This window comes from Amphimedon queenslandica, unplaced genomic scaffold, assembly GCF_000090795.2.
Source record: "Amphimedon queenslandica unplaced genomic scaffold, v1.1 AMPQUscaffold_13392, whole genome shotgun sequence".
Classification (NCBI taxonomy): Eukaryota; Metazoa; Porifera; class Demospongiae; order Haplosclerida; family Niphatidae; genus Amphimedon; species Amphimedon queenslandica.
In genome coordinates, this window is record NW_003546372.1 from 115,478 (window position 1) to 141,230 (window position 25,753).

At 36.4% G+C, this 25,753-nt stretch overlaps 9 protein-coding genes across 10 annotated transcripts in view; 3 read left to right on the plus strand and 6 right to left on the minus strand.

Annotated features, from left to right (window-relative positions):
- The first annotated feature begins 586 nt into the window (after window positions 1-586).
- On the plus strand, window positions 587-2,091 carry LOC109582274 (uncharacterized). The gene is made up of 8 exons (XM_019996923.1): window positions 587-721; window positions 769-1,176; window positions 1,226-1,279; window positions 1,325-1,412; window positions 1,466-1,568; window positions 1,613-1,743; window positions 1,789-1,898; window positions 1,941-2,091. The coding sequence occupies exons 1-8, from the start codon at window positions 621-623 to the stop codon at window positions 2,032-2,034; spliced, it is 1,089 nt and encodes a 362-aa protein (XP_019852482.1). The 5' UTR covers window positions 587-620; the 3' UTR covers window positions 2,035-2,091.
- On the minus strand, window positions 1,967-3,537 carry LOC109582275 (uncharacterized). Of its 2 annotated transcripts, none has more exons than XM_019996924.1 (7): window positions 3,461-3,537; window positions 3,197-3,417; window positions 3,039-3,104; window positions 2,853-2,958; window positions 2,589-2,796; window positions 2,458-2,543; window positions 1,967-2,206 (listed from the first exon to the last, which is right to left on the minus strand). In XM_019996924.1, the coding sequence occupies exons 1-7, from the start codon at window positions 3,503-3,505 to the stop codon at window positions 2,075-2,077; spliced, it is 864 nt and encodes a 287-aa protein (XP_019852483.1). In that variant the 5' UTR covers window positions 3,506-3,537; the 3' UTR covers window positions 1,967-2,074. The 2 variants fall into 2 exon arrangements, with proteins under 2 accessions (XP_019852483.1, XP_019852484.1); XM_019996925.1 differs by lacking the exon at window positions 1,967-2,206 and adding an exon at window positions 2,213-2,382.
- Window positions 3,538-3,549: 12 nt separating this feature from the next.
- On the plus strand, window positions 3,550-7,840 carry LOC109582273 (AP-4 complex accessory subunit tepsin-like). The gene is made up of 15 exons (XM_019996921.1): window positions 3,550-3,647; window positions 3,703-3,775; window positions 3,982-4,076; window positions 4,147-4,240; window positions 4,287-4,348; window positions 4,667-4,826; window positions 4,959-5,048; window positions 5,247-5,484; window positions 5,533-5,679; window positions 5,722-5,800; window positions 5,904-6,038; window positions 6,527-6,796; window positions 6,857-7,168; window positions 7,233-7,361; window positions 7,407-7,840. Exons 1-15 carry the CDS (start codon window positions 3,600-3,602, stop codon window positions 7,608-7,610), a joined length of 2,136 nt encoding a protein of 711 aa, XP_019852480.1. The 5' UTR covers window positions 3,550-3,599; the 3' UTR covers window positions 7,611-7,840.
- LOC100635272 (SUMO-activating enzyme subunit 1-like) lies at window positions 7,797-10,481 on the minus strand. Its single transcript, XM_003386829.3, has 9 exons — window positions 10,362-10,481; window positions 10,145-10,310; window positions 9,871-10,053; window positions 9,687-9,796; window positions 9,484-9,598; window positions 9,335-9,437; window positions 9,144-9,291; window positions 9,016-9,085; window positions 7,797-7,972 (listed from the first exon to the last, which is right to left on the minus strand). Exons 1-9 carry the CDS (start codon window positions 10,442-10,444, stop codon window positions 7,880-7,882), a joined length of 1,071 nt encoding a protein of 356 aa, XP_003386877.1. The 5' UTR covers window positions 10,445-10,481; the 3' UTR covers window positions 7,797-7,879.
- Window positions 10,482-10,616: 135 nt separating this feature from the next.
- On the minus strand, window positions 10,617-14,379 carry LOC100635397 (uncharacterized). Its single transcript, XM_011405840.2, has 4 exons — window positions 14,182-14,379; window positions 13,129-13,472; window positions 11,869-12,696; window positions 10,617-11,350 (listed from the first exon to the last, which is right to left on the minus strand). The coding sequence occupies exons 1-4, from the start codon at window positions 14,231-14,233 to the stop codon at window positions 10,805-10,807; spliced, it is 1,770 nt and encodes a 589-aa protein (XP_011404142.2). The 5' UTR covers window positions 14,234-14,379; the 3' UTR covers window positions 10,617-10,804.
- Window positions 14,380-14,444: 65 nt separating this feature from the next.
- LOC100635524 (neutrophil cytosol factor 4-like) lies at window positions 14,445-17,559 on the plus strand. The gene is made up of 10 exons (XM_019996922.1): window positions 14,445-14,618; window positions 14,687-14,919; window positions 14,969-15,045; window positions 15,218-15,363; window positions 15,515-15,719; window positions 16,150-16,248; window positions 16,303-16,410; window positions 16,496-16,554; window positions 16,693-16,758; window positions 17,112-17,559. The coding sequence occupies exons 1-10, from the start codon at window positions 14,557-14,559 to the stop codon at window positions 17,320-17,322; spliced, it is 1,266 nt and encodes a 421-aa protein (XP_019852481.1). The 5' UTR covers window positions 14,445-14,556; the 3' UTR covers window positions 17,323-17,559.
- Window positions 17,560-17,791: 232 nt separating this feature from the next.
- On the minus strand, window positions 17,792-20,483 carry LOC100635649 (kelch-like protein 3). Its single transcript, XM_003386832.3, has 4 exons — window positions 19,979-20,483; window positions 19,031-19,874; window positions 18,806-18,969; window positions 17,792-18,608 (listed from the first exon to the last, which is right to left on the minus strand). Exons 1-4 carry the CDS (start codon window positions 20,418-20,420, stop codon window positions 18,061-18,063), a joined length of 1,998 nt encoding a protein of 665 aa, XP_003386880.1. The 5' UTR covers window positions 20,421-20,483; the 3' UTR covers window positions 17,792-18,060.
- Window positions 20,484-20,558: 75 nt separating this feature from the next.
- LOC100635776 (tetratricopeptide repeat protein 30A-like) lies at window positions 20,559-25,041 on the minus strand. The gene is made up of 24 exons (XM_003386833.3): window positions 24,902-25,041; window positions 24,773-24,838; window positions 24,649-24,719; window positions 24,525-24,585; window positions 24,395-24,472; window positions 24,284-24,340; window positions 23,572-23,640; window positions 23,421-23,487; window positions 23,256-23,360; window positions 23,151-23,209; window positions 23,026-23,095; window positions 22,905-22,954; window positions 22,745-22,856; window positions 22,143-22,183; window positions 21,825-22,087; window positions 21,631-21,778; window positions 21,522-21,581; window positions 21,404-21,475; window positions 21,277-21,312; window positions 21,163-21,230; window positions 21,032-21,110; window positions 20,916-20,975; window positions 20,795-20,864; window positions 20,559-20,743 (listed from the first exon to the last, which is right to left on the minus strand). Exons 1-24 carry the CDS (start codon window positions 24,953-24,955, stop codon window positions 20,616-20,618), a joined length of 1,944 nt encoding a protein of 647 aa, XP_003386881.1. The 5' UTR covers window positions 24,956-25,041; the 3' UTR covers window positions 20,559-20,615.
- A 73-nt stretch (window positions 25,042-25,114) lies between these two features.
- The window catches only part of LOC100635901 (xylosyltransferase oxt-like), a 4,737-nt gene continuing 4,098 nt past the window's right edge, over window positions 25,115-25,753 (minus strand). Inside the window, 1 exon segment of the mRNA XM_011405841.2 lies at window positions 25,115-25,753. This exon segment is cut by the window's right edge and continues 4 nt beyond it. Coding sequence (XP_011404143.2) covers window positions 25,176-25,753 — 578 coding nt within the window. The 3' untranslated portion in view covers window positions 25,115-25,175.

Sequence of the window (25,753 nt, forward strand, 5' to 3'; positions counted from 1 at the left end):
TTTTGTCAAAATTGGCTACATTAATATTCTTAATTTTTATAATTTTTCTAATAAAACATGTTCATGTTCATGTTTAATAAACAGATACATGTTCTTATGTTGCATAGAAATTTTTTAATTGATTTCACCATCGATGATCCCACATATTAAATGTCAATTTATGAATTTTTAATTTGCTTTAAATTACCTTATCTTCTCTTGCTTTCTTAAGCTCTTTCAATCCTAGTACTACATCAGGTAAAGATCTGGAGAGGAGAGAATTGATCTGGCGGTTAAGAGCAGTCAGACTTCCTTTCAGTTCTCGTATTGTTCTCTGTATTTGATTCAATTCTCTCTCAGAGAATTTCTTTTGCTGTTCTGCCGCTTTCTGAGCTGCAGTCTCGTCCAATTGTCTCATAATATCAGCCTCAAGTTCTTCCTGGTCGTATACATTAACGCCAAGATCAGCCAGAGAAGGATCTAAAAAGAAACAGAGAGAAATGAGAATTATTAATGTACACAAAAGCTTACTTTTGTCCGCCATATTGTTTTTAATATTTATTAAAGTTATTTAACTGAAATTACTAACTGACCACACCTCAATTTCCCTTAGACTACCACGCCCACCCACGTGCTACCTTATGGATAACTCTAAAGTCTTCTTGATAGCTGAAAGGCTCCAACTTTTAAGAATAAAATACGAAAGACTAATACAAGTATCTACTGCTATTCTTGAACCTTGGTAATCATCAAAAAAAGTTTTAATTTGAAATCATGCATTTTTCATAGGCCATCAAAAGAGAAGCCACTCCCACAAGAACCCTCTTCCTCTCTACCTGAAAATGGTGTACCTGTGTCTCCTCAAGTACCGTCACCTGAAATACAAAATATTGATAAAATACTGGCCGTAGCTCAAAAGGTTCGTGGAGGTGGTCATTTTAAAGAGGCTACAAAAACATCCACAACCTGTAAAGAGAGCCTTAAAAAAGCAAAGTCTGTATACAAGACTGAGAAACCTTTGACGTCTTCAAGTGTTCATTCAACTACATCTAAGAGTTTTGGTGGTAGGAGTGTAGCTAAAAGAAGAAAAGAGAAAGGAGAAAGTGGATTTCATGTATCTTCTTTTGTCCCTCCATCTCCTCCCCACCTGGAGGATACAAAGGAACAAGAAGAGCTGTTTACTTTAAAATATAAAGGGTATGATATTTCTTTGTATGTGTCAAATTTATTTTATATATGTATCTAGCGGGAGTCTTGAATTACCAAGTAAATATAGACGTTTGAGAAGCATAATCTCAAAGTAAGGAGATGACCATCTTATATTATTGTAGTATTTTTGATTAAGATTTAAAGAGACTAGTTTTAAAATCCATGATGACAATGATGAAACTAAGGATGACATTTTTCTTCAAAATATGAAGACCTCAAATAAAGTGAATACATGGATGCACGCATTTTTATAATTGATAAACTGTGTGCTGCTCAGGAAGAGAGAGTAAAGTATGCCAAGCTCTGCCTGCTAAAAGAAGAGCTGACTCTTTTAAAAGAACACTTATCAATGCCTCTTAATGATAGCAAGGGCTCATCAAGTATTCACTGTACAGTATTCCTGTAGTTTCACTCTATTTTATAGTTATCGATTTAGAGGATGCATTGGAGTCTAAATATAAGCTAGAGCTGCTCCTACAATCATTTGACAGATTAGTTATTGATAGTGATGAACTCTGTGATGTGAAAGAACCTTATCATGAATCTGGTGTAAAAGTAAAACCTACTAAACAATTATTATTATTGTCATCATTAATTTAGTCATTGTCTCTTGATTTGGAGTATATTCAATTGATGCTTGATAGTGAGTTTCTTCTGCTATGTACCTCTCATCTCATACCTTTACTACATTCAATGGACCAGTCTGATCAGTTAGTTGATATCTTTTATTCATTTGTTTATTTATTTAATAGGAGGTACACACAATTATTTCACTCCATACAGAACATTGCTGGTCTAAATAAAACTATAATTGTTTCAGTTGATATTGACAGAAATAAAAAATAGCAATAATACCTAATATAATTTAAAATTCTATTAATGTTCTCTAGTGTCTCCATCCAACAGCATGACCGTCCTCCATCTGTGGTTCAAGAAACCCACGAAATTCTGTGCCATCTAGCAGCCATCTTGCACCATATCCTTCCACTGTCCTCATTTCTACTACTTGTAGATCATGCTGTTAGTGTTACATAATAAAACATATATAATATACCATATAGCTAGAATCTTTTGTGGCCCAAAATTTTTGCCAATTTGTTGATTTATTCAAAATTTGCGAAAAGAAAATTCGCAAAAAAAATCAATTTATACGGCTCAACATGGTCAAAAGGCAGAAAATCGTGAAAATTAAAACTACAAAATAGATTTTTGGATGAAATTTTCAGATCATGAAAATTTCTTGCTATACAGTAATAAGGCTTTACTCACAGGCAAACAGTGTATATTAATCCATGTGGCATTATCAAGTATTCTATGAATTAGTGCCAATGCATGTTTATTCTTTTCATCTTCACCTGATGAGAGAGATCTAATACAATAAAGGTCATTTCATCTCATACTTCCTGTAGCTTTTCCCCACCAGCTTGTAGTGTCATCCCGATGATGATGCTTAGTCAAAGCTCTTGCTCCTACTGTTAATTTAGCAGGTGGACAGTGAAGCTTTACAAATGATGAGAGGAGAGTTTCTCGTGACGGAGGCAATACATCAACACTACCAACTGTCTGCCTTATACCTAGCAGATCCATTACACCTCTCATTCCTAGTGTCTGTGTATATGTAACAATATACATTATGAAATACATTTCAATTTGTAATATAATACTTGAAGTGTTTCTGTAAGGAAGAATCTCTTTTCATCATCAGACCAAAAATCCCAAAGAGAGTAAGCACCCTTCAGTTTAGGAGTCAATCCTTCTATCCTTTCCTTCCTGTGTATAGAATAATGTCAATCAACCTTCCCCCATCATGTGCTCTTGGTTAATGTATTGCTATCTCTAGGGGAGCCTACCTTATTTCAATAATGGCCGTCTCGTTGAGGAGAAACATCTCTGGTAAATCAAGAACAGGGCAGTGACTGAAATAATAAATAAATTAATAATAATAGTAATCACAATAATGTTTTTAATCAAAATAATAACAATAATAAATCATATAGATCTTATATACCCAGTTTTCATCCAGTGTGCTAATACTGTAGCAAGTCTATTGTACAGTGGGTAAGGTGGATAGCCAGTTATTAAACTGAGTCCATCAGAGGAGGAGATGGTAGATACTGATTCACTCTTGGATTCACTTGAGGTTGATGGGTGGTCAGTTAGATCTAGTAATGTCAAGCATTGCTCAGTGGAGAATATTGAATCAGATTTAGAAGACAATTCTTTAATAGCCTACATACAATAAATAATTATTTAAAAATATTACTTATCTTACTGTGATTAAAAATGGCTTTAAAAGGACAGAAAAATCTTCAGCCATGATTGCATTTGCAGCAGCCCTAGCCACACCTTCGCCTTAATGCAACAAACCACGCCCTCAACACGCCCATTCCAAATAAGGACACAGGGTCAAAATGGCTGCCGGTCCATCCCTGACAGAGAAACTGGCCAACATACAACACGTAAGGCTTGCATTATACCAGACTCTCCTCTTCATCAATCTTTCTCTTTTTATAGATGCCGTCACTGATAGCCGCTACTGTAGCATCAGATAAACCAGTCGACGGATATTTAATAAGAGACATTGTCAGTATCCACCTCATTTATAATACTAAAGAGATAGAATTAAGTGTAGTATATCTATTTCAAGGGTTGCATGTTCTAATTTGAATTAATTCACTTAGCTTTTTGTGTATTTCTAATTAAATAATCAGAAGTGCATTATTGTTTCTTATTTGGCAGTCGTCCAAGTGAATTATTGGTCATTTTTCCTGAGCTTGTTTGTTATTTCGTTAGAAATGTCTTACGAATCTTTACAGACGAGAGTATTCCTCCAAAAATATTTGATAAATCATCTTGACTCTAGCAGGAACGTCTACGTAAAAATTAAAGTATGTGTACAAAAGATATAATCTTCATCTTTCCTCTTGCTTTCCTCCACTTACTTTTCCTCTCCCTCAGGTTTTAAAGTTAGTTCTAAGTTTGCTTGATGAAGGTCACACTGACTTTCATCGAAATCTACAAAAGACACCCGAACCATTTAAAAGCGCTTCGAGTAAGCCACAGCGTACACTCATTATTAATTTATAAATGAACTTTAGTGCTGAAAGCAACTAGTCCAGAAGTGGCCGGAGACTGTGGAAGAATTAGAGATTTAGCAAATGTAAGACAATAAGAGTTAGTATGCCTCTACCGTTAATACCTGTACATGTATATGTACTGTACCACTCAGCTATAAGTTTTCGTTTACACTATACCTGTGTTCCACACTCTAGTGCAATAATTACACTAGTGCACCACAAAACGAGATAAGTACCTGACGTACATGTACATGATAAATACACGATACAGGCGCTGCCTTCACTAGTGCAGCTTGAGTGTATGTATAGACAAGCTGTACCAGTGTCATGTACATGATAAGTAAATAAACTTATAGCTGAGTGGTACAGTACCTTCAGTCCTTCACATTTCCATTTCATAGAAAGTTCTTGATCGATTGTTTGACGATCCTCCTTCTGATCGTGCCTGTCCTTATGGTCTACCACAGCAGGCAACAGGCGGCAGTGGTAGTAATATTATTAATGGATTGGGTGGGGCCAGCAGTTCATCTTCAAGAGATAACACATCGTCATCATTATTAGGTAATTATACACTTTTAATACAGTACAGTACATGTAGCTACTGAGAGTTATGAAGTGGTGAGTACTGTCATATGGAACTACAATATAACTTTTATTTGTTTTATTATTTTAATTTTATTATTGTTTTGTTAGGAGGGCGTGGAGGTGGTGGACGTATCCAAGGATTTGGTAATACGCCTTCACCAACAAATAATAACAATAGCTCAATATCATCACAATTGAGTAATTAATAATAATTAATTATTATAATAGTTACATGTGTTATATTTTAGTTTAGTTTTTTGTTCCGTTTTTCTTTTTTGGGTTTCGTTCTGTTTTGTTTTCCTTATGGGCTTTCCCTTTCTGTCTCTCTCTTTTGTCCTTTTTATAATAATAATAATAAAAATAATAATAACAATAATTTGTTCTATTTCTCTTTAGGTTCTGCTGTTGGTAATTTATTTAGTTCTGCACTAGGTTCTTCTTCAAGCAAGGACAGAACCGGTTTGGTCATTGAAAAGTCTTACGCAACCACAACTCCTGTACCACAATACTCGTCTAGTTTAGGTGGAGTAGGGGGTGGGGCTAGTAGCCGTTCACATAATGCCCACTCATTTAGAGGAGGAGGAGGAGGGAGAGGGACATGGGAAGACGGGGAGGAGAAGAGAACGACAGGAGGGTAAGGAATAGTAGTTTATAATTTAATTTGTTATTTAATAATTTATAGTGGGAGGGACCGATCTGAGACCGCACCCTCTCCTACTGTAGTTCACAGGGATGGTGAGCAGGAGAGACGTTTGGTTGATCAGATAACGACACCAGGTGGAGTGAGAGTGGCACCAAACAGAGAAGAAATGAGCTCATTTTTAAACAGGTAATGAGAGGCTATGAGGTGCTCATTGTTTATATTTATTAGGTGCAAGTCATTGGATTGTATCGCAATTGTTGAGTGTTTGAGGGACAAACTGAATAGTGATTCTGATCAAACGATACTAGTGAGTTTATAAAGAAAATGTAATGTTTAATACATTCTCTTCCTCTCTCTCTCTCTCCCTCCCTCCCTCCCCCCTCTCTCTCCCTCCCCCTTTCTTTTTGTAGAAATCTTTATTTGTTGTTGAAGGTTTGGCTAGGTCTGATATACAAGACATATTTTCTTATCTTGATTTGTTATTAAATGAACTGAATTCATTATCTACCTCTAGTAATGCAACAATTAAAGCAAAATCAGATAAAGTAAGTATAATACATGTATATAAGTATGATAAGTATGCATGCATCAAAATTAAAATGAAGGTTGCATGCCTGGTCTTTAGTTAGATTTTTGAGCAGCTTTAAAAAAATTTTAAATCTAATTTTTGATTCAGCTGAAAGTACAAAAATCACAAGAAGAGAATTTTCCTTTTTAATAATTTTTTCTGATACATATACACATTGTTATGTTGTATATCAACTTCGATCAAATTTGGATTTATTATGAATTTTAAATTTGCTCAAAATGTTCCAATTTTTGCTCCAAGTTTTATTTGCTCTGTATTGTAGTGCTTGAAGCATGGTCTTTAGCTCACTTAGCATGCTTTGGGGGAATCCTGTGCCTATGCATCAAAAAAAATATTTAAAAAGGAGAATTCTTTTTTAGCTATTTTTACGAAGAACATTTAAAAGGGTCTTTGGCCAAAATTTTTGTATTAGTGATAATTATTATTATTTTACTATTATTACAGCTACTTAATTTATTGGGGACTACCAGTACAATACATGAACAGCAACAGTCACAAATACATGCCACTAGCTCTAGTAATGATGGTGCATTATTAACAATTGAAGGGGAAGAAGGAGCCACTGCTACGACCGACTCTTCTGGTCTCTTTGCTGGTCTGACCATCACCTCCTCCTCTCCCTCTCCTAAAACTCGCCCTCAGTCATCCTCCAAGACTAGGAACCCACCAGCTAGAAAACAGCAGGTGGAACAGCAAGGACATGATCTAATAGATGTAATGAGGATTAGAATTTATTAACATATACAGTATGTTTCCATTTTCCTCTTTCTCTAGATTACATTAACACAGTCTCCAGATACAGCTCCTCCTTCAACTGGTTTTGAGTTCCTCACTGCTCCTACACCCTCTCTCCCTCCCTCTTCCTCCAAGGATCTTCTTGATATGAGACCTACTGATGATGAGTCCCTATTTGATCCACTGGTAGTTAGTGATAGAGAGGAGGAGGGCCTGACTACAGGAGGAGGAGGGGGTAGTGCATTGTTGGGTGGACTCATGTCACTAGAGGGACCTGTTCAACCAGTTATGGAACCAGTACAACCTGTTGTACTAACTAGTAGTAGCGTACCTCCAGCAAACGTGATGCAGGTACCAGCGATAAATATTATTATTATTATTATTATTATTACTATTATTTGTTATCTTTGTTTAGGGTTCTACCTTCATGTCTGGTGTTCCCATGGCAACCAGTATGCCCTCAACTGGCGTTTCTATGGTAACCAGTGGCCCTCCCCCTCTAATGACTAGTGGCTACCATCAACCTCACCCTCCTCCTGTTCAGGTAAGCAGTAATATAAAAGGAATCGTTTATCCTCCTCTCTCTCAGTCCTTCCCTCCTGGTGGTGGTGGTTCATATTATTCAGTGGTATCAAACAGGCCAGTCCAGAGGTTCCCTTCAAAGAACCCTGAGTCAGACCTTATATCAGGGGATGGGGATGGGTTTGGGTTTTTGTCTAAAACCGGTAAGGGTTCTGCTTTTGATTTTGTTAAAGATGAAATGAAGGCAAGCATGGATGGAGGGAAAAAATAAAGACTAGTGTACATTGGAAGTAACTGTAACTTTGTCATTTTTAAACTGGTTTTTAGTATAAAATTTCATTTTGATTTGTTTCATTTTAAATGTTATTGTTGTTAATATTACTGTTTTTTCATTGTTATTATTATTATTGTTGTTGTTGTTTTTACTATAATTTGTTGAAGGAGTGACGGAGCTGCATCAGTTTTTAATGCATGAATAAAAGGTTAATAAGAACTCAAAAAGTACATAAATTAATTAAAAATGATTATCGTGGGTGATGATCAGTTTCTAATTAATGCCTCTACTATGCCAGTGCTGTTGACTCCATCGTACATAAAAATATTATTAAATGGGATGTCATTTGCTGATATTGCCTAAAAAGAAAGGATAATTATTATTACTATACTATTATTACTATTATTATCAAAACTGTAAGAGGGAAACAAACAACCAAAAATGGCTCCAAAATCACACCTAATTTCATTACATGTTATGTAGAAAGTTTGAGCCAATTCCAACTTCAATTGATTCAAACTATGGAATGGGCCATTAAAAAAAAATACCCTGTACTATAGCCAAGTAGCCCATGCTCTTTTCTTTAAAAATGGCTCCAAAACAGACATGGGATCAAGCACTAGGAAATGTGCTTAAACACAAACACAAGCACTTAAATGTGTTATAAGTACCAGCACAAGCACAATCTATAGCTTTAACATAAGTGCTTAAGTACAAGAACAAGCATTTTTCAGAGTGCTTAATTACATTAATAAGTACTAGATATTCAATAAGTGTACAAATAAAGTAAAATTACAATTATAGTTAATTTACTATTGCACCTAATAAACACTAACTCTGTGAATTGTTCATAATAAATGGAAACAGCAGAGAGCTTTGGAGTGATACCACTAATGGTGATGCCATTACCATTCTTCAAGCTAACACATGACCACACAATGTGCTATGAAACTTGTATACTACATGTACATGACATTGACATATAAATGTACATGTAGATGTACCATGTAGATGTAGATGTAGATATACATGTACATGTACACTATTCGTGTGTAATTTTTGCTATGCTTAAAAGCACTTTTGTAAATTTGTAAAAGTAATTAAGTACAAGTACAAAGTACATAGATTATAATATTGAAAAGGTACTTGTAAGCAGCATTAAGTACTTTGAAAGCTGTGCTTATTTGTACTTAAGTACAAGCACCAAGTGCTTGACCCCATGCCTGCTCCAAAATTATCCAAAATTTTTATTACATTTTTTGATACATACTGATGTTCTTATGCTACGTTGAAAGTTTGAGCTGATTGCAATTTCAAGTTGTGGCCATTTAAAATAATAAAATTACAAAAATTAATTAAATAGAACATTTACAATAATAAAATTTCATCATTATTATTTTACTTTAATTATTTCTTGTGCTAAAACTCCACCAACAATAGCACAGACAGGACTCAACTCTGAGAAACAATAACTTCAAAATAATAAATCAAAAATAAAAATAAATCCAACAGCTACTGTAACAAGCTCACTTAACAAACTCTTTGTTTATCAAATCTGGTGAGATGTTTTGCTGCTTGGTAACATCCTCACACAGTTTGTAAAGGAACTGTCGATCCTCTTCAGCATCTTCTCCAATGCTTGGATTGCGTCCTTTATGATCCCTGAACTGCTGTAAAACTAAAAGAAAGCGAGTTTTTAAACAAGGTAATACAATAGATACCTTGTATAATGAAATAAGTTGGTGGAATCCTCTTGAAGTATCGACTGGGTTTCTTACTCCAGTCGTGGGAGAGTGCTTCCTGCAATGAGCTAAATGACATCACCTAGTCATAATCATAATGACAAGTAGTTAGTTTTCTGATTTAAAACCTTTTTAATTGTCATTTCTTCTTCTTCTTCCTCTAAATGAGATACCTCCTGGTGCTTATCTTTATTGCTGGACTCATCTATCTCCATAGCCACTTCTTTCTCCTTGGGGACAGTACTGAAAATAGAAAGTAAAGATGATAAATACTTTGAGAATTAAAAAATAATACATTCTCCCCCTTCTCTCTCCTCTTTTATAATCATACATTACATAGCTATGTTCCTGTAAGTCTGTAAAGAAGTATCCATAATAGCCCCAAGTATCACCGCAGAAAAACTTGACTTTTAAACGATGACAAATCTCATTTAGATGTAACTAAGGGAAAGAGAGAGGGAGGAAAAAGAAAAAGAAGGACAGGAGGTTGGTGTTGTTTGTTGTTGTTTACTAACCAGTTCATCTTGAGAGCAACCAGTAGCACACAACAAATCAAACTTGCTAATATATTCATCATTGATAGCCTTCACTATATTGGTATCAGTATTATCAGTGCTAGTAGTATCGGAATCAGGATATGTATTGATTACTACGTTAGGATTGAGGACCCTCAGGCGTGACATTACAGCCTTTGCTCTCTTCAAAAAAAAATAATAACAATAATAAATATTATATATACATACGTATAATATTAAAATACTGATAAACAAGATGAATAATGCTACTTACTGTCGTGTCTTTAGTAAAGTATAAAAATCTATTTCCAATATTTACATCACTTTTATATTCATTATCAATGATGGTTAGTGATTTTATCCCAGCGAGTACAATATCCTTACAAACCTCAGCTCCTAGCCCGCCCAAACCAATCAGTAAGACCCTCGACGCTCTCAATCTATAACACAGAGTTCCTCGGAATGAAACGATAGATTAGGATTTAAAGAACCTTTTCTGTGCCTCTAAACCCCACAGTCTTATCTGCCTATCGTATTGCTCGGCCTCGTCTGGTCTCAGCCTGTCATCCGCCATATTTAAGTAGGCGTGGTTTTAACTCGTAATTAATTGATTATTAATCGATGAAATGTACTCTGTACTATGATATCTGCTTTTGATCATGGGAAAACTAAAACCCGAGGGAAAACCAGAAAATGAAAATGAATAATGCTAAACCTCTTGCTGATGGTAAGTTCATGATTACTGTAACTTTCATTAAAATATTTTGAAAAATAAAAAATCTAATACAAGACCATTAAAAAGAGACAAAATAATAATAATAATAACAAGATAATAATGGTAATGCTTTTCAAAAAGACACACACACTCAGAAAAGTTTGTACATTAATAATAATAATATTCAATGACAGAGAAACAATACAAAATTTCCATCAATTAAGATGCTGTGATAAGTTCAAAAGCATTAGATGAATAACTTGCGGGGAACAGACCCGATCGACCGACTTTCCTTGAAGCGTGTTCGTCCAGTAGCTCCCCAAACCACCACTCCTGTCCACTGGTAGCATCGGGAACTAATACAAGATCGCCTCTTCTTAAACTAACCTCATCTCTCTCCTGTGTCATGAAATCCCACAGTATAACATATACATTCTTATACTCAATGCCGGTATTGTTTCCATTCTGTTCGTACACTCTAGTCGTGTCTACCACTGGATCGGGACGAGGGACAGCAGGACGGTGTGTCGGTTGTACTGTGGATACCGGAGGAGGGACACCTGGTCTATTGGTCGGTTGGTTTGATTGAGGAGGAGGTGGAAGAGGCATTTGTGGTGTGGTCCGTATTGAAGGCTTTCCTGGTAATTGAGGTTTGATATCAATTGCTTCAATGTAATCTTCTTGTGGCTCTTCCTCTAATATGTTAGGTACTACAGGAGTCAAATCAACGTAATCCTCCTGAGGCTCTTCAGCACCTGGTGTTACCTAAAATAATAATAATAATGATGATAATATAAACTGCTTTCATCAAATTTGAATATTTGGCAGCTGAGAGTTCTAGCCATACTCATTAATGATGCTGCAGCTCACTTGTGGTGTGATGGTTTAGAAAACTAATGGCAAGTTATTGTTTGATAAAATTACTAAAGCAATACATGTCAAGCTAATTAAGGAAGTATAACAGAATAATTGTATGCATGTATATGTATGTCGCCTGGTGCATTTGTATGGCTGCGTGCTGTGTATATTTTTAACTACAATTAACATGGTTAGTGGATGTTTAGAAGTCCCAAATGTATTTTATAATTGGCGTATAGCTGAATGAAGCAAGTACTACAATAGCTGTTAAATCAACTAACATTTGATGACATTGTCAAGTAGAAAGAAGCTGTAGCGTATGTTATTGGAACTAATGTGTACATTGCTGCTTTCATTTACAACAAATTCACATTTCCTCTCTTTCTCTTTCATCCCCTCTCTCCTCTCCTCTTTATAGCTCTTACGTCAACATAGTCTTCCTGTGGTTCTGTGATTGGATCAAGTGCTTCATAGTTTTCTTGCTCTTCGGAGATGCTGCTCACAGATCTTCCCCTTTCCTCTGGTATTGGTTGAGGTTGGAGTTGGCTACGGGCTGCTGGAAGTGTCATAGATTTCCTCTTTTCCATGACTCCTCGAGCAGCATCTCCAGTCTTCCTTATCTCTTCGATCCACGAGGTACACTCCTCTTCCGATTTTGCGCGAAAATAGTAATCCTTTTTACCTCCTGGGGTATTGTTTACTGAGCTCAGTTTGAAAGCAAATTCCTTCCTTTTAGGTCTCGTAAGACTCGGTACTGGATTAGGCATGAATCCCATCATTGGGACCCTGTTGTTGTAAGTATTCCCCGTCTCTTTCTCGTAGAAATACATAAAGACTCCGGCGAGGACGCAGTATCGTTTTTGCCAAGAGGTTTGATTTCTTCCTCCCAGTTTCTCAAGCCAACCTTTAATGACGATGTTCTTTAAGTTAGCTGCCTTTATCTTCTCTTTCTTCTTAGTATTGCTCTGATCATAGGCTAATTCCCAGTCTCCCATATCATCGGGTATGATGCTAGCTCTCTTATTGAGCTCATCAGCTGGAGTTAGCTTCTGTGGATCCATGTACCCGGCTGGTTCGAATGATTTTGAACTGGTGGGAGCAGAAGGGAATATCACTGTTGGTGTTGGAGGCTCAATAGATAAGGGAACGGCTTCTTCATAAAGGTCTTGGGGCTCTTCGTCTAACTTTTGAGGCTCTTCGTAGGTTTCTTCCTCAATACGATCTTCATCAGCTTCCATAGCCAGATACTCTTCCTATTGAGTATAGCAATATGTAACAATACATGATGCAATGTAATGTGTGCAGTACCATCATGTGTATAGTAAATGGTACATATGTGTGTTTGTGTGCGTGATAACACAATCAAGCTAATAATGTTAAGAATGTGTCAACAGGCTCATAGGTCACTCCAGCGTGAAGTCATATAGTAACCCATTACTACAACTACTATCATTACTATTATAAAATATTACTATTATTATTATTATTATTATCATTACTATTAACACTATTACGTTTGATATTCCTTTGTTTTGCTTGCTACAAGCAATCTTTGAATATTATTGTGAACAGAAAGTTGATAGCCCGTTAATGTGTAATTAAATCAAAATATTTAAAAGGTGAAGCTATAAGTCAAAATGACTCCATAAATAACACATAATGAGTGAATACATCAGTAAATATACCTGTGAGTCATTATCTTGCTGTATATTACTATTTGTAGGTGGCTGTGAGATATTTTGTGGTTCAAATGACAAGTAGTTCTCAGCTGCTGGGTTCTCTGGTACCTCATAAACCTCCTGGGGCTCCTCCTCTTCAACTGGTACAGGAGGAGGAGGCTTGGGGCTGAGTTTAGGAGGTAGAGGATTTATCTTTCCCGGTGTATTCATCCTGGGACGTATTGATGGATGGGATGATTGTATCTTTTGTATCAGCCCATTCATCGCTTGCATGTGCTGCTGCCTTTTCTGTTGGTTTTGGACTGAGAGTCTCTCGTTTGCAAGATCTTGTAAGAGATAATGATGAACTCCTACAGGAGAGGAAGAAGGAGAGAGAGAAGGAGAGAGAGAGTGTGTGTGTTAATATTTCATTGTTTAATGTACACACACGCACACGAAGGATTAAAGTTGTACGGATACAACAAGCCATACAAATAAAACATTGTGAGCTCACGTATTAACACTTTTACATCTTTACTACTACATATTCAATTACATAGGAAGGGTATGACCCTGCAGCACGCCATATGCAGGCAAGTGTCTTGTGCTATCAATTCATGGTTGCATTAATACTTTATAGGTTCATTAAACCTCTATGGATACACAATGCAGGCAATCATGGATTCATTGTAATGATCATTTTCATGTAGTAGACCTTACTATCAACATGTCATAAATAAATGAAATTTTTTCTCTTTCCTTTCCAGCTGCCTTTGTGTGTCTATTATGATTGTGTAGGCCAGCTAAAATCATAAACTTCATTTTGGATTGCCAAACTTTACAGAAAAAACACGTCGAGTATCCCTTTTAAAAGGCTAAACCTTTGGACCCATTAGCGCTTATTATCACCGGCCACAGGGTTTTGGAAAAGACCAACCACAAAATATTTGAGGGGAGTAAAACAATCTCTTTGTGCATTTAGTGTCCTTGCTAAAAATACTTAAGGCGCTTTGTGTTCGCTTGTTAGTGAGCGCTCGAGTGTGAATAGCAGCTAAAAACAAACGTTGTGCTATAACTAACCTGAGAGACAGTCCAGCACGTCTGTCAAAAGTGCCTTTTCTGTTGCAGCCATTTTTTCTTCAATTGAAACTGGAAGCGCTTTGAGCTAGAACCTGCTGCTACTCTCAGTTTTCAATTGCTAAAGAAGGATAAAACGAGGAAAGAAAGACAGAGAGTGCAGTGAGTGCAAAGTGGTCCAACCCTGCCTATGACTAATGACTTCCTATTCAGATTATGATTTGCATAGCAGCTCTTTACGAGCCCCTCCCTCCTTGGGCGTGGTACCTCAAAAGCTCAAATTATACAAATATTCGCTCCCACTCTTACTATCTCTCTGTTTCCGAGTCTCTTTCTTTCTTTCTCTCTTCCTGGCAACTCCGTCTTATTCCTGAGAGAATGTCTAAGGGCCAAGGTTCTTCTCCTAGCGGTACTGCAATTGCTGCAGCGAGAAAGGAAGGGTAAGCCAAAGAAGTTCAATAAAAATGATAACACAATTAAATTATTGTTTTTATTTAACAATACACAGTGTGGCCGTAGAGACGCTCCCTCAATCTCTCACTATTGTAGATTGCGAGAAAAGGCGTGGGGTCTCCCGATACTATGCATACGTGATTGAAGTGACCCGGTTGAACGGTGAGGTCTATCACATTTATCGTAGATACCGAAAGTTTCATAAAATGGTCCAACGACTTGAAGAAAGGTTTCCAATTGAAGCCGGGAATATAAGAGCATCAGATAGGATAATACCACAGCTACCTGGTTGGTTTTTAGAAACAGTATCATGTTTTTATTTGTTTATTTTATGCAGGGAAGAAGTATATCGGTCGAAGTGCTGTCAGAGATGTAGCTGAACTGCGTATGCCATACCTTGATGAATTTTTAAAGGTAAAAAAGAGGGGGAGGGAGAGGAAGGGTCAGGTTTGTTTGTCATACTAGATTGGCAACAACATATTGCATTACAGTAGGAGTTATGACTTGATAATGTGAAGAATGTAAATTGCTTTTATTTGTGCCAATATAAATGATATAATGCATTATTTTTGTTTCGTCTCTCTAGAAACTGTATGCGATGTCTGATAAAATTCGCTATGACTCGATAGTCCTCGGTTTTTTAAAACCAAATTATGAAGATATTGAGAAACCTTATAAACCAAGTGTATCATACCCAGGAAGGACTGTCAGTCAACCTGAAAAACCAAACAAGTAATAACTATGATAATGATAATAATGATGATAATGATATAATTAATTCTTTGAATATATGTTTAAATTCTGAACTATACAACCTATTCTTTAACCTGTTTCACACAATTTAATTCTCATAATAATAATAATATTAATATTTTATTTTTAGACCACCCAGACCCACTATTAGACCTCCTTCCTCTTCTAATGAAGTTAAACCTTTAGCTGTTGCTGGCCCAGTTCCAACTATTAAAGTAATGTACAGTGCATCAAATAAACCAACAAAACCTCCTCCACCTCGTCCCACTCCTCCTCGCCTCTCTCCTGCTAAACCACCACCTCCTGCTGTACCTTCAAAAGGTCCAAGAGGAAAAGTAAGTATTGTATCAATTTAATATTAATTTGTTGCTAGTAATTGGGCAACATGATGCATACATGAAAAGCTAATTGGGCAAATAATTTTCAAGTTATGTTAAATGAGGCAATTTTTAAAAAAAAACCCTAAGGGAATAAATATTAGCCCATAGTTTTTTCAAAATTTGGCTCCAAAATTACCCTAAATTTTTATTTTGTTTTCTAATACATATTGATGTCCTTATGCTATGTAGCATGTTTGAGCTGTTTCTGATAATTTTGTTTGAGTTGTGACCAATTTTTTTTTAAATGCCCATTTTTTCAAAAAATTAGCTTCGAAATCACCCCAATTTTATTACATTTTTTGTTGCATATTAATGTACTCTCAACAGCATCTAATCTTGAAATATACTGAGCAACAAAGCTGACTCTGTCTCTTGCTCTTTTAAGGTTTTATATAATTATTCCGCTCGCTATGATGATGAGTTGTCTCTTACATCTGGGAGTAACGTCATTTTAATAAGAAAACTTGACGGAGATTGGTACGAGGTAATTAACTACTCATTAATACACTCATTTACATTTATTAAATTAATAATGAAGGGTAAAGTGAATGGTAAAGTTGGACTGGTCCCTGGTAATTATTTAAAAATAATTGAGCCATTACCTGATGATGATGATGATGATGATAATGATTCTGGGGAAGAAACTGTAAGTGAGGGAGATAGAGTGGGATATTATCATAATGAAAAGCAGCTAATGTACATTGTATTCTCTTCTTATTATTTGTTTATAGGATGAATGGGATGATGACTCTACTGGGAAAATCAATTGTCACTACAAAGGAAGGAAAATGTAAGATAGACTTTTTCCTATTGAACCTGTTTATTTAGTTTAATGCACATACCCACAATAGACTAGGGACAGTATATGTCTGTACACATACATATGCATTTAAAGTAGTTTAGCTTATTTTTTATTTCTTGTTTTTAGGTTGCTTGAAGTGGACTCTGAGTTAGTAAGAAGACCAACTTTTCATAAACTGTTGGTGTCATTAAGGTTAGAGAGAGAGAGACAGCTGAGAAGGAGAGAATGGACATTAAGTTTTAAATCATCAATTGTTATTCTCATGTGCATAAGAGTATTTAAAATATTTAAGTTCACTGTAATCCTTTGGCTTCATTTAGCGCCTACTTCTTGCAGCAACTTAAGCATTCAAAAAAATTTGTAATCTTGTGCACTCCTCAAGGTGTATGTGTTCCACAAAAACCGATTTGTGTTATCAGCTTTTTCTTTTTTACTCTCTCTCCCTCTCTTTCTCTCTCTCTCCCTCTCTCTCTCTCTCTCCCTCTCTGTCTCTCCTCTCTCTCTCCCTCTCCCTCTCTCCCTCCTCCCTCTCTCTCTCATAAAAGAGCTCAGTTGAAAGATACAAAGATAGCCATTAATTATAAGGACAGTAGCGGTGACCTCATTGAAGTGGTTGATGATTCTGATCTATTGCTGATGAAGGATGACAGCAGCAGCAGATCAACAGGAAGGAGCAGTGATGATAATACTGCACCCTGGACACTGTACATCACTAGAGCCGGTGACCACTCTGTTTATAACACAACAATGACATGACATCATTTATTATTGCAATTATTTATTATTTATACTCGCGTTATCATCAATGATATGTTTGCTCATTAAAATGTATAATTGGATTATAATTATTCTTTTAATTGTTAAAGTGTTACATCTTACATGGAACTTTCCGAACTTACAACTGACAGATGTAAAAGTTTGGCTGATAATGTATGTTTTACCAAGTGACTAATGTTTATGTTTACAAAATGTATGTTTTCTGTGGAAAAATAACAGGCCAAAGTGTTTCTGTAAAATAAGACAAACAAGGAAACGAACCCAAAAATTTTCACTTTATTGAAAGGCTAAAAATTATTTCCTATTCTTGTTCACACCTTTAAAGTGTGAACAAGGTGTTAAAAACAATTTGTAAAATTTCTGTAATTTTAATTATAGTGTAATACACTTAATGCTTTCTATGAAAAGATAACGATCTTAAATGTCAGTATAGGCCACCAGTCTGAGATAAGATTTATATCCTTAAATGGACAATTCGCATAGGAAAAATTAATAGTAGTAAGAACAATTAATAATTATTGTGGAAGTCAAAAATAATAATTACAAAAAATTAAAAGTAATGTTAATAAAAAGGGTGGAGCCTATTGAATGAATGAATGAGGAAACAGTACAGCTGCATCACGATAAAAACAATAATAATAATAACAATTATTATTATTATTATTATTATTAAGTAAAGGTGGATAAATATTATCCAATATATGCAATGCAATAAGTTTATGATTGGCTAATAGCAGTAGCTGTTGGGCCGTCTCCTGGTTTATCCACAACAGCCACACCAGCGTAACTCCTCCCTAAGGACAACGTGCCCTGGGCCACCTTCCATGTCTTAAAAATAGGATCGTATATCTCGATATTTGGTAGATTAGTAACACCATCGTCTCCCCCAACTACATACAAGAGGTTGTAAACCACGGCAGCAGCTGCATTCCGTCTACAGGTAAACATGTCAGGAATACGAGACCATTTATTAGACTGAGGGTCGTAACACTCCACGCTCTTCCTTATATCAGGGCCGTCATGGCCTCCTATCGCATACAGTATATTATCAATGACAGCCACAGCAGCTCCACTTCGTCTTTGTATCATCGGCTCTATGGTTGACCATTCGTTTGTATTGGGATCATACACTTCAACCGAGTTAAGGCACTGGCGAGCAAAACCATCATACCCTCCAACGGCATAAAGGAGATCGTTCATAACAGCCACGCCCACACTGGAGCGTCTTGTGTTCATACTAGCAACTGCTATCCATTGCTTGGTTTCTAGTAAAGGCAGAAATACATAACAATATAACCATCTGTTTGAGGTGCAGTAGGTGCAAATATGTGTTAATAAAACAAACTGACAACAACCATCACTCATTAGACAGCTGCTAATAATCCGCATGTACACAAACAAACAAAGAGAGGTTGGTATCAATGGTATGTCGACCACAACCACAATATAAGGAGGGTCTTACCAGGGTTGTATTTCTCGACAGTGTCCAGTCCGTTGTTACCATCAAACCCTCCAATGGCGTACATCTCTCCTTTAAGGACAGCCACTCCTAGGGTGCTCCTCCTTGACAGCATAGGCTCAACGTGCGACCATCTCTCTGTATCTAGATCAAGCCTCTCAACAGAGCTATAGGTTAAACAATGATAGTAACAATAATAATGGTAGGAATTCTCTTTCCTTTTCTTACCGGACTCGAGAGGTCCCATCAAAGCCTCCAACAGCATACACAGAGTTATTAAGAATGGTAACTCCACACCTGCATCTTCTTGACAACAGCTCTGGGCCATTGTGACAGCTGTGACTGTTGACATCAAATATCTCAACGTTACGTATAGCCTTAGGGGCCTGACCACCAACCGTTAGTATAGACTGTGGCATACCAATCCTCTTCCTAGGGGGACAGTTGGAGCCAGCGAGTGAGGTACGGTCATTAGGAGGAAGGAGGTGGTACTTTAGTGCATCAATTAGAAAGTCTTTACAAGCAGGGTTGGATTGAATGAGCTCTTCTTCACAGACCCGATGGACGAGATACTCGCGTCGTAAGAACAAGAACCTCACGTGTTTGAGGAGTTCAGGTAGATAGGTTGCTCTTTCCTTAGTGTTATACTTGGTCCATGATATAACGGCCTCAAAAACGTCCTCTTCTAGCAATATCCCAAGCTCCGTGCTCGATACCAGCTCTATGACGTCGGTATGAGAGAGGCAATAGAATTCCTCTGATTCCATCACTTTCGAGAAATGTTTCTGTGCAAAGGCCTGGGCATCAGAGAGAAGATCATGACACGAGTGGATATCAGCAAAGGCTTTGATCCCGAGGCAGTTGGTTGGGTGGAGCTGGTCCTTTAAGAAATCACAGCAAGCGTCTCGTACCTCATTGAGTTGCAAGAGGTTAGCAGGTGGTAAGAGACTCTGTACATTGTCTTCTCCGACCTCAATGGACCCAGTGTACATGAACTGGATTAAAAGGCTAATGGCCGTCGGCTCAACTTCTTTCAACGTAACGACGTCTTGTTTGCTTTCTGATAGCTCACCTATGGAAAGAGAGGGAGAATTGTAAAATTATATTCAAACGTATAATACTTTAAATGGTAATAAAATAAAGAAAAAAATGAATGCACTATGTGTAAATATTTACCAGTAAACATTGCCAGAAAGTATGGGCTGGTAGCAGCAAGTACGACACGGTGTACACTAAAATCCTGAGTTCCTATTCTTATCGTAACATCACAAAGATGTCCTCCTTTCCTCATTTCATCCAAAACGTGAAATGCTTTCTCTATTATCTTCTTTGAGGAATAGACCTTCTTTATTGGAGCCGAGGGCTCTTGTTGCTCGGACTCGGCACAGCTTCTCTCCACTTTCCCGCTTCCTATGGTCGTGGGTACTACCGAAGGACTGGTGGTAGAAGAAGGGACAGAGGTACGGCTCAGTTGACTGGATACATTGCTGAGGCTACGTGTTAGCCCCGCGGCGGATCTCATTTGTTGCTGGTCGCTCTCACTCCTAGCACTGATCGAAGAGGATGAGCTTATGAAAGGAGAGGCTGTGGTGCCTCCTGAATTAGGCAGACTGGCCATCAGGCTAGGGGTTTAATATGGCGGACAAAGAGTGGAGAACGGAACCACTTTTGTTGTGTTTTGGAATCTCTTCCTTATTTCCAGCCCCACCTACTAAGACACACCTATCACCGGCTACAAACCATAACGGACTCCGTATACTTTAACCACGTGCGTTCACGTGTCAATCTGAAGTAATAATTATCAACATTATTTTTATTTCCAGAGTTTCAAAAACAGTGATTTAAGTAAACGTGCTTCATAAGTGACAGTATTTTGACCCACAGGTATTGGATTCTGCTCAAGAGGTTGTTCTACCATTGACAATACACTGCGACCATAAGCTAACAAAAAGATATTAAATGAGATCGTCATCATTTTTATTGTTACTATACCTTCACATTGGTCAAGGAATTTTAATATTTCTTCAATGACACTGTCCTTTAACATTATCATGTGCTTAGCCTATCAATAATCAATCCTCAACTAATATCAAACTAATATCATTATAATTACCATATTTTCAAGAAGTGATATGAAGCACCTTTTCACATAAAACCATGTCTCGGTTCCTAACTACATGTATTATAATAAATATTATAGTAAATAAAAGTAATATACATTTGCTCTACCTTTTTATTGTAAGGTTCTAAACTCTTCATAACTCTTATTACACCAAATTCATAATTCCCTTTAGCACAATACAAAGTACTAGAGAAATATATTTTAATTTTTAATGCTACATACAACAAGGTGTAGTTACCCAATCACTAGGTTGACAATGCATAAGTGGAACAGTTTCTTATCAGGGTCATCGTAAGCCATTTCTTCCTATTATTGAATATTATTTTAATTATTTTTTTATTGTAGGAGTCACCTCTTCTTTTTCTATCTTTTTCATTAACTCTTCAGCCTAAAAAATACATTATAATTATAGTTGTTGCTGCTGTATTTATAATAATAATAATAATAATGATGATGATGATTATAATAATAATAATAACCTCATCAGTCTCGCTGTTCATAACATAAGCTACACAAAGGTTTCCAAGTACAGCAGCACTGACAGTCAGTAACTGTAAGCAAAAAATAATTCATTTCCATGTCGTCTTTATCTCTTACATTTTCTGCATGTTTCTTTACAACAGTTTGATAGAAACCACAAGCTTCTTTAAACTTATCCTAAAACAAGAATCAAGTCCTGCCTCCCTTTCTCTCTCTCCCCTCTTACTCTCATAAACAATACGTGTGCCACATTTAGTTTCCATTCGTCACGTTCACTGCAAAACTCAACACTTTTTCTAAACAGTTTCTCCACTTGAGCATAATTGAAATGAACCCAATACAACTTAGCTTGTGCCATCAATACTGGTATATAACTAGCAATAATAATCAGTAATAAAAATAAATAAAATTACTACTTACCATTCCAGTGCCTCATCATATTCCTCGACTGCTTTTCTGACCAGATCATCATTATGCTTGTCTCGCTGATCTTGGACTTTCTTTGTCAGCTTACGTAGCTTCTCGGTTTGATGCGATGACATCACTTCAAGCTTACGAAAAGCTTCCTCTGGAGCTGTCTGTGATGTAAGCACAGCATCAAGGAAATCGTAGAGATAAGTTGAGAGACATTTGTACGTGAGATGAGCATTCTCTGCCATTACGTCAGCAGCTAGATCATAATACTATCAATTACAGGACAGTGTAATCATAAGGAACATGTAATATAATAATCCTTACCTCATACTTTAGGTAAAGTAGTAACAGATTAGGAAATGTCTCTAATAAAAAGAACAAAAAACTGTTAAAAGTTGCTTCAAAAAGAGGTAGGGTTTTCCACAAAGCATGCTTCATGAGCTGACAAGTACGTGGCTTTTGGAGCATTCATAAAAATCCGATTTTGTTCAGAATCAGCTCAAACTTTCTACACAATGTAAGTACATGCATATGCTTCAAAAATATTATAAAAATTCTGCTCAAAGGCATTTCTGATAAAATTAATTTTCTTTGTCCCAATTTTTGAGTGACCAAAAAATTCATAAAAAATGATTGGAATCTGATCAATGTTTTGCATCAGAAAATAATCTATAAAAATGGAAAATTCTCTCTAGATATACTGTACATGTACTATAGTGATTTTTTTGTCAAATTAAAAATACATACAGGCAGGGTACTCTATGCCAAAATCCTGTTGGAAACCCTGAGTTCAGGGTATTTTGCTAAAATGACTATAAGAGATTTCTTCGTTTTTATTATTTTTTTGCTGATACATATCCTTATGATGAGTAGAACTTTGAGCTGATTCCAATCAAAATTAATTTTTTAGAAAGTTGCTGTATTACCTGGTGGACAAGGATTCTGCTGCAGTAAGAACTGGAGTTTCTCAAAGCCTTGAGTAGGATTATCACTCATGTTCATGAGTGCCTGATTATGCAGGGTAACCGGATCTAACTCCTAATTACATATATATTCATGTATTACATCTATAGCATCAGGACTTACTTCTTCCGCTCTTGGTGGCATGTCTGTCAATGCTTCTTGGCCACCATCAACTTACAGAGAGAGGGAGAGAGAGGGAGAGAGAGGAAAGGTTATGAATTCTTTGTACTTTTTCAATTCTTACAATTTTTAAGTTGATATTCAATTGCTGCCTTCAAATTAAAAGCCTCAATAAGAGCAGTGTCTTGAAGTGCCTACAAAAGAGAGAAATTATGCCTAGGACATAAAAAATATTTTTATAGTTTATACCTTGGTATTGCCAACACTTCTGACATCAAGTCCTTCAGTTTGTAATCCAACACTTAATTCTAAAATAATAATAATAAGCAATAATATAAATATCAATCAATGTGCCTGGATGGTCTTTGATCCCTCGCTCTATTATTTCAGTGATATATTTAAGAGATCCGGCATATTTCTTCATCTTGTAATAGCAGAGAGCAATGTTGTAACATATATCTAATGGAAAAGATGGAAAACACCACCCCTGTTGTCTCTCTCTCTCTCTTTCTCTTCTACCTGCTTTGTAGCCAATCTTTTGCATTGCTAATGAGAATTTAGTGCATGCCTCCTCATAATGACCTTCCTGCAATAATAATAATAAAAATAATAATGGAGGGGAAAATATCATTCAATTCTATTGATAATACTAATAGTAATAATAGCATACTTTAAATAATACACAGCCAATATTACACTCGACATCTGGATCACTAGAAGGGCATCTCTCAACCAGTGTCTATAAATAGTAACATATTTCATTACATGTTAATTCAAAGGATTAACACCAGCCTTTCCAACAGGATTTTGGCATAGTGCTCATGCAGCTTTTTTTTTTTGTTTGTGGATTGTCAAGTTGCTCAAAAATTGAGCAAAAGACATTGTACTAAAGTACAGTGAATTTTGACAAAATTACAAGGAAAAAATTCTCCACTTTTAAATTTTTTCTGATTATATATGTACATGTATATTGATCTCTTATGTCATGTATCAACTTTAAGCTGATTCTAATAAAATTTGGATTTTTTATGATTTTTAAAGCAGCTCAAAAATTGGGCCAAACACCTTGCACTATGACAGTACAAGGATGTTGGTCAAATTTTGTCAAAAATTACAAAGGAAAAAATTCCCTATTTTTATAATTTTTATGACACTTATACACGTTCCTATGTTGTGTAGAAATCCCAATCAAATTTTGATTTTTTTAATGAATTTCAAAAGCTGCTCCAATTGTCATGTACTGACTTGTAGTGCTTATCAGCTCATGAAGCTCATGCTGTTTAGCTAACTTAGTATGCTTTGTGGGAAACCCTGACTAACACACAAACATATTTATAACCAGTAATTAAAAAACAAGTTTTTAATTACCAGTAATTACTTACCCTGGCATTAGGGTAATCCTCTTCAGCATATCTTATAGATGCCTGGAGCTTAATAACCTGAAAAACAAAGATGTCACCATTATTTACTGCTAATAGTATTGATTGGTTTACTTCAGTTTGATGCTCCTCATTTTCAAGGTGACAAGATACTTTCATGGCTTCCTGATAATTGCAGGCTTTGTAAAGAGACTGAGAGAAAATTAATATAAAAATTAAGCATTACTAATAATCATTGCCAAACCTGAGCGTGATACAACTGATACTCATGTACTTCAGGATGAAGCTGCACCAGCTGCTCATAACTATTTCATAAATTTTAAAATTTCAACAAATAATAATGAAATCAATCGCCAGTTGATACTAACCAGTCAGCAGCTGCAGAGAATGACTGTGCCTGATAGTAACAATAGCCTAATAAAGAGAGAGCTGCTCTCGACTAGAAAGAAAGGAGGAGGAGGGAGATAGCATTGCTATAGTATAATACAATACCTTTTGGTGAGTCTGTAACTCAACGTTTAGTATTTGAATCACTTCAGCATGTTTACCTTCTTTGATCTAGAAACCACACCTCTTGTAAACATTATTTCTCTCTCTCTGTATTCCTTATCTCTCTCTTACCATTCCATATATAGTCTCTGTGTACTGTCCCTCAGGAACACGATTGGCAGCCATTCTCTCCTAGTTCATAGGGAAGAGATGGAATGTGAGCCTGTGAGGAGGTTCGACCAGTGTTTAGCGGTTACCGTGGCAACAATGAATATTAATGACTAGTTAACTAATGAATAATAAATTACATATTAGCCCCACCTTTTTGTGCACCCACGCACTTAATTAATTGATTATTATAATATTGACTAAAATTAAAAATAATTTGACATAGTGACAAAATAAATTAAGGAATCCTTCCATTAGACTGTACAGGACCCAGTTCAGATTTAGGGTCTGGAAAATAAGTGCTCCATTTGGACTCATGACAAGAAGGGAAAGAGGAACAAGAGGAACTTCCCTCTAGGACACTGCAGCCTGCCTGCACACTCCAAAACCTGCTGACCAACTGGTCAATCCAGTTCAGAAGTTCAGGGCCATCCTTTACAACGTTATGGCTCCATTCTTTGTAGTTCTCAGATTTTGTCAACACTGTATCACTGTGATTCATGCGCTTGGCATTAACAGCAGGTGGGCTACTGAGTGGCACGGCCCCATCATAATACAGTGGTGTCACCAAGAACTCAAGAGTTTTGTAAACTTTTGAATTTAATTCCAAACGTACTTTCCAAAGGCCCGGCATCAGGGGCCTATCAGTATCTAATTTGTTTGTATTGACCACTGCACTGGGCTCGAGTTTAGTGCTGTGTCGTCCTTCTTCAATGCCAAGAGGATTCTCCCAAATATAGGTGATGTATCCTAGCTTGCCCACTGTCAGTCTTACAGCTGCCACTGGTATATCATATATTCCTATTATCCCACCAT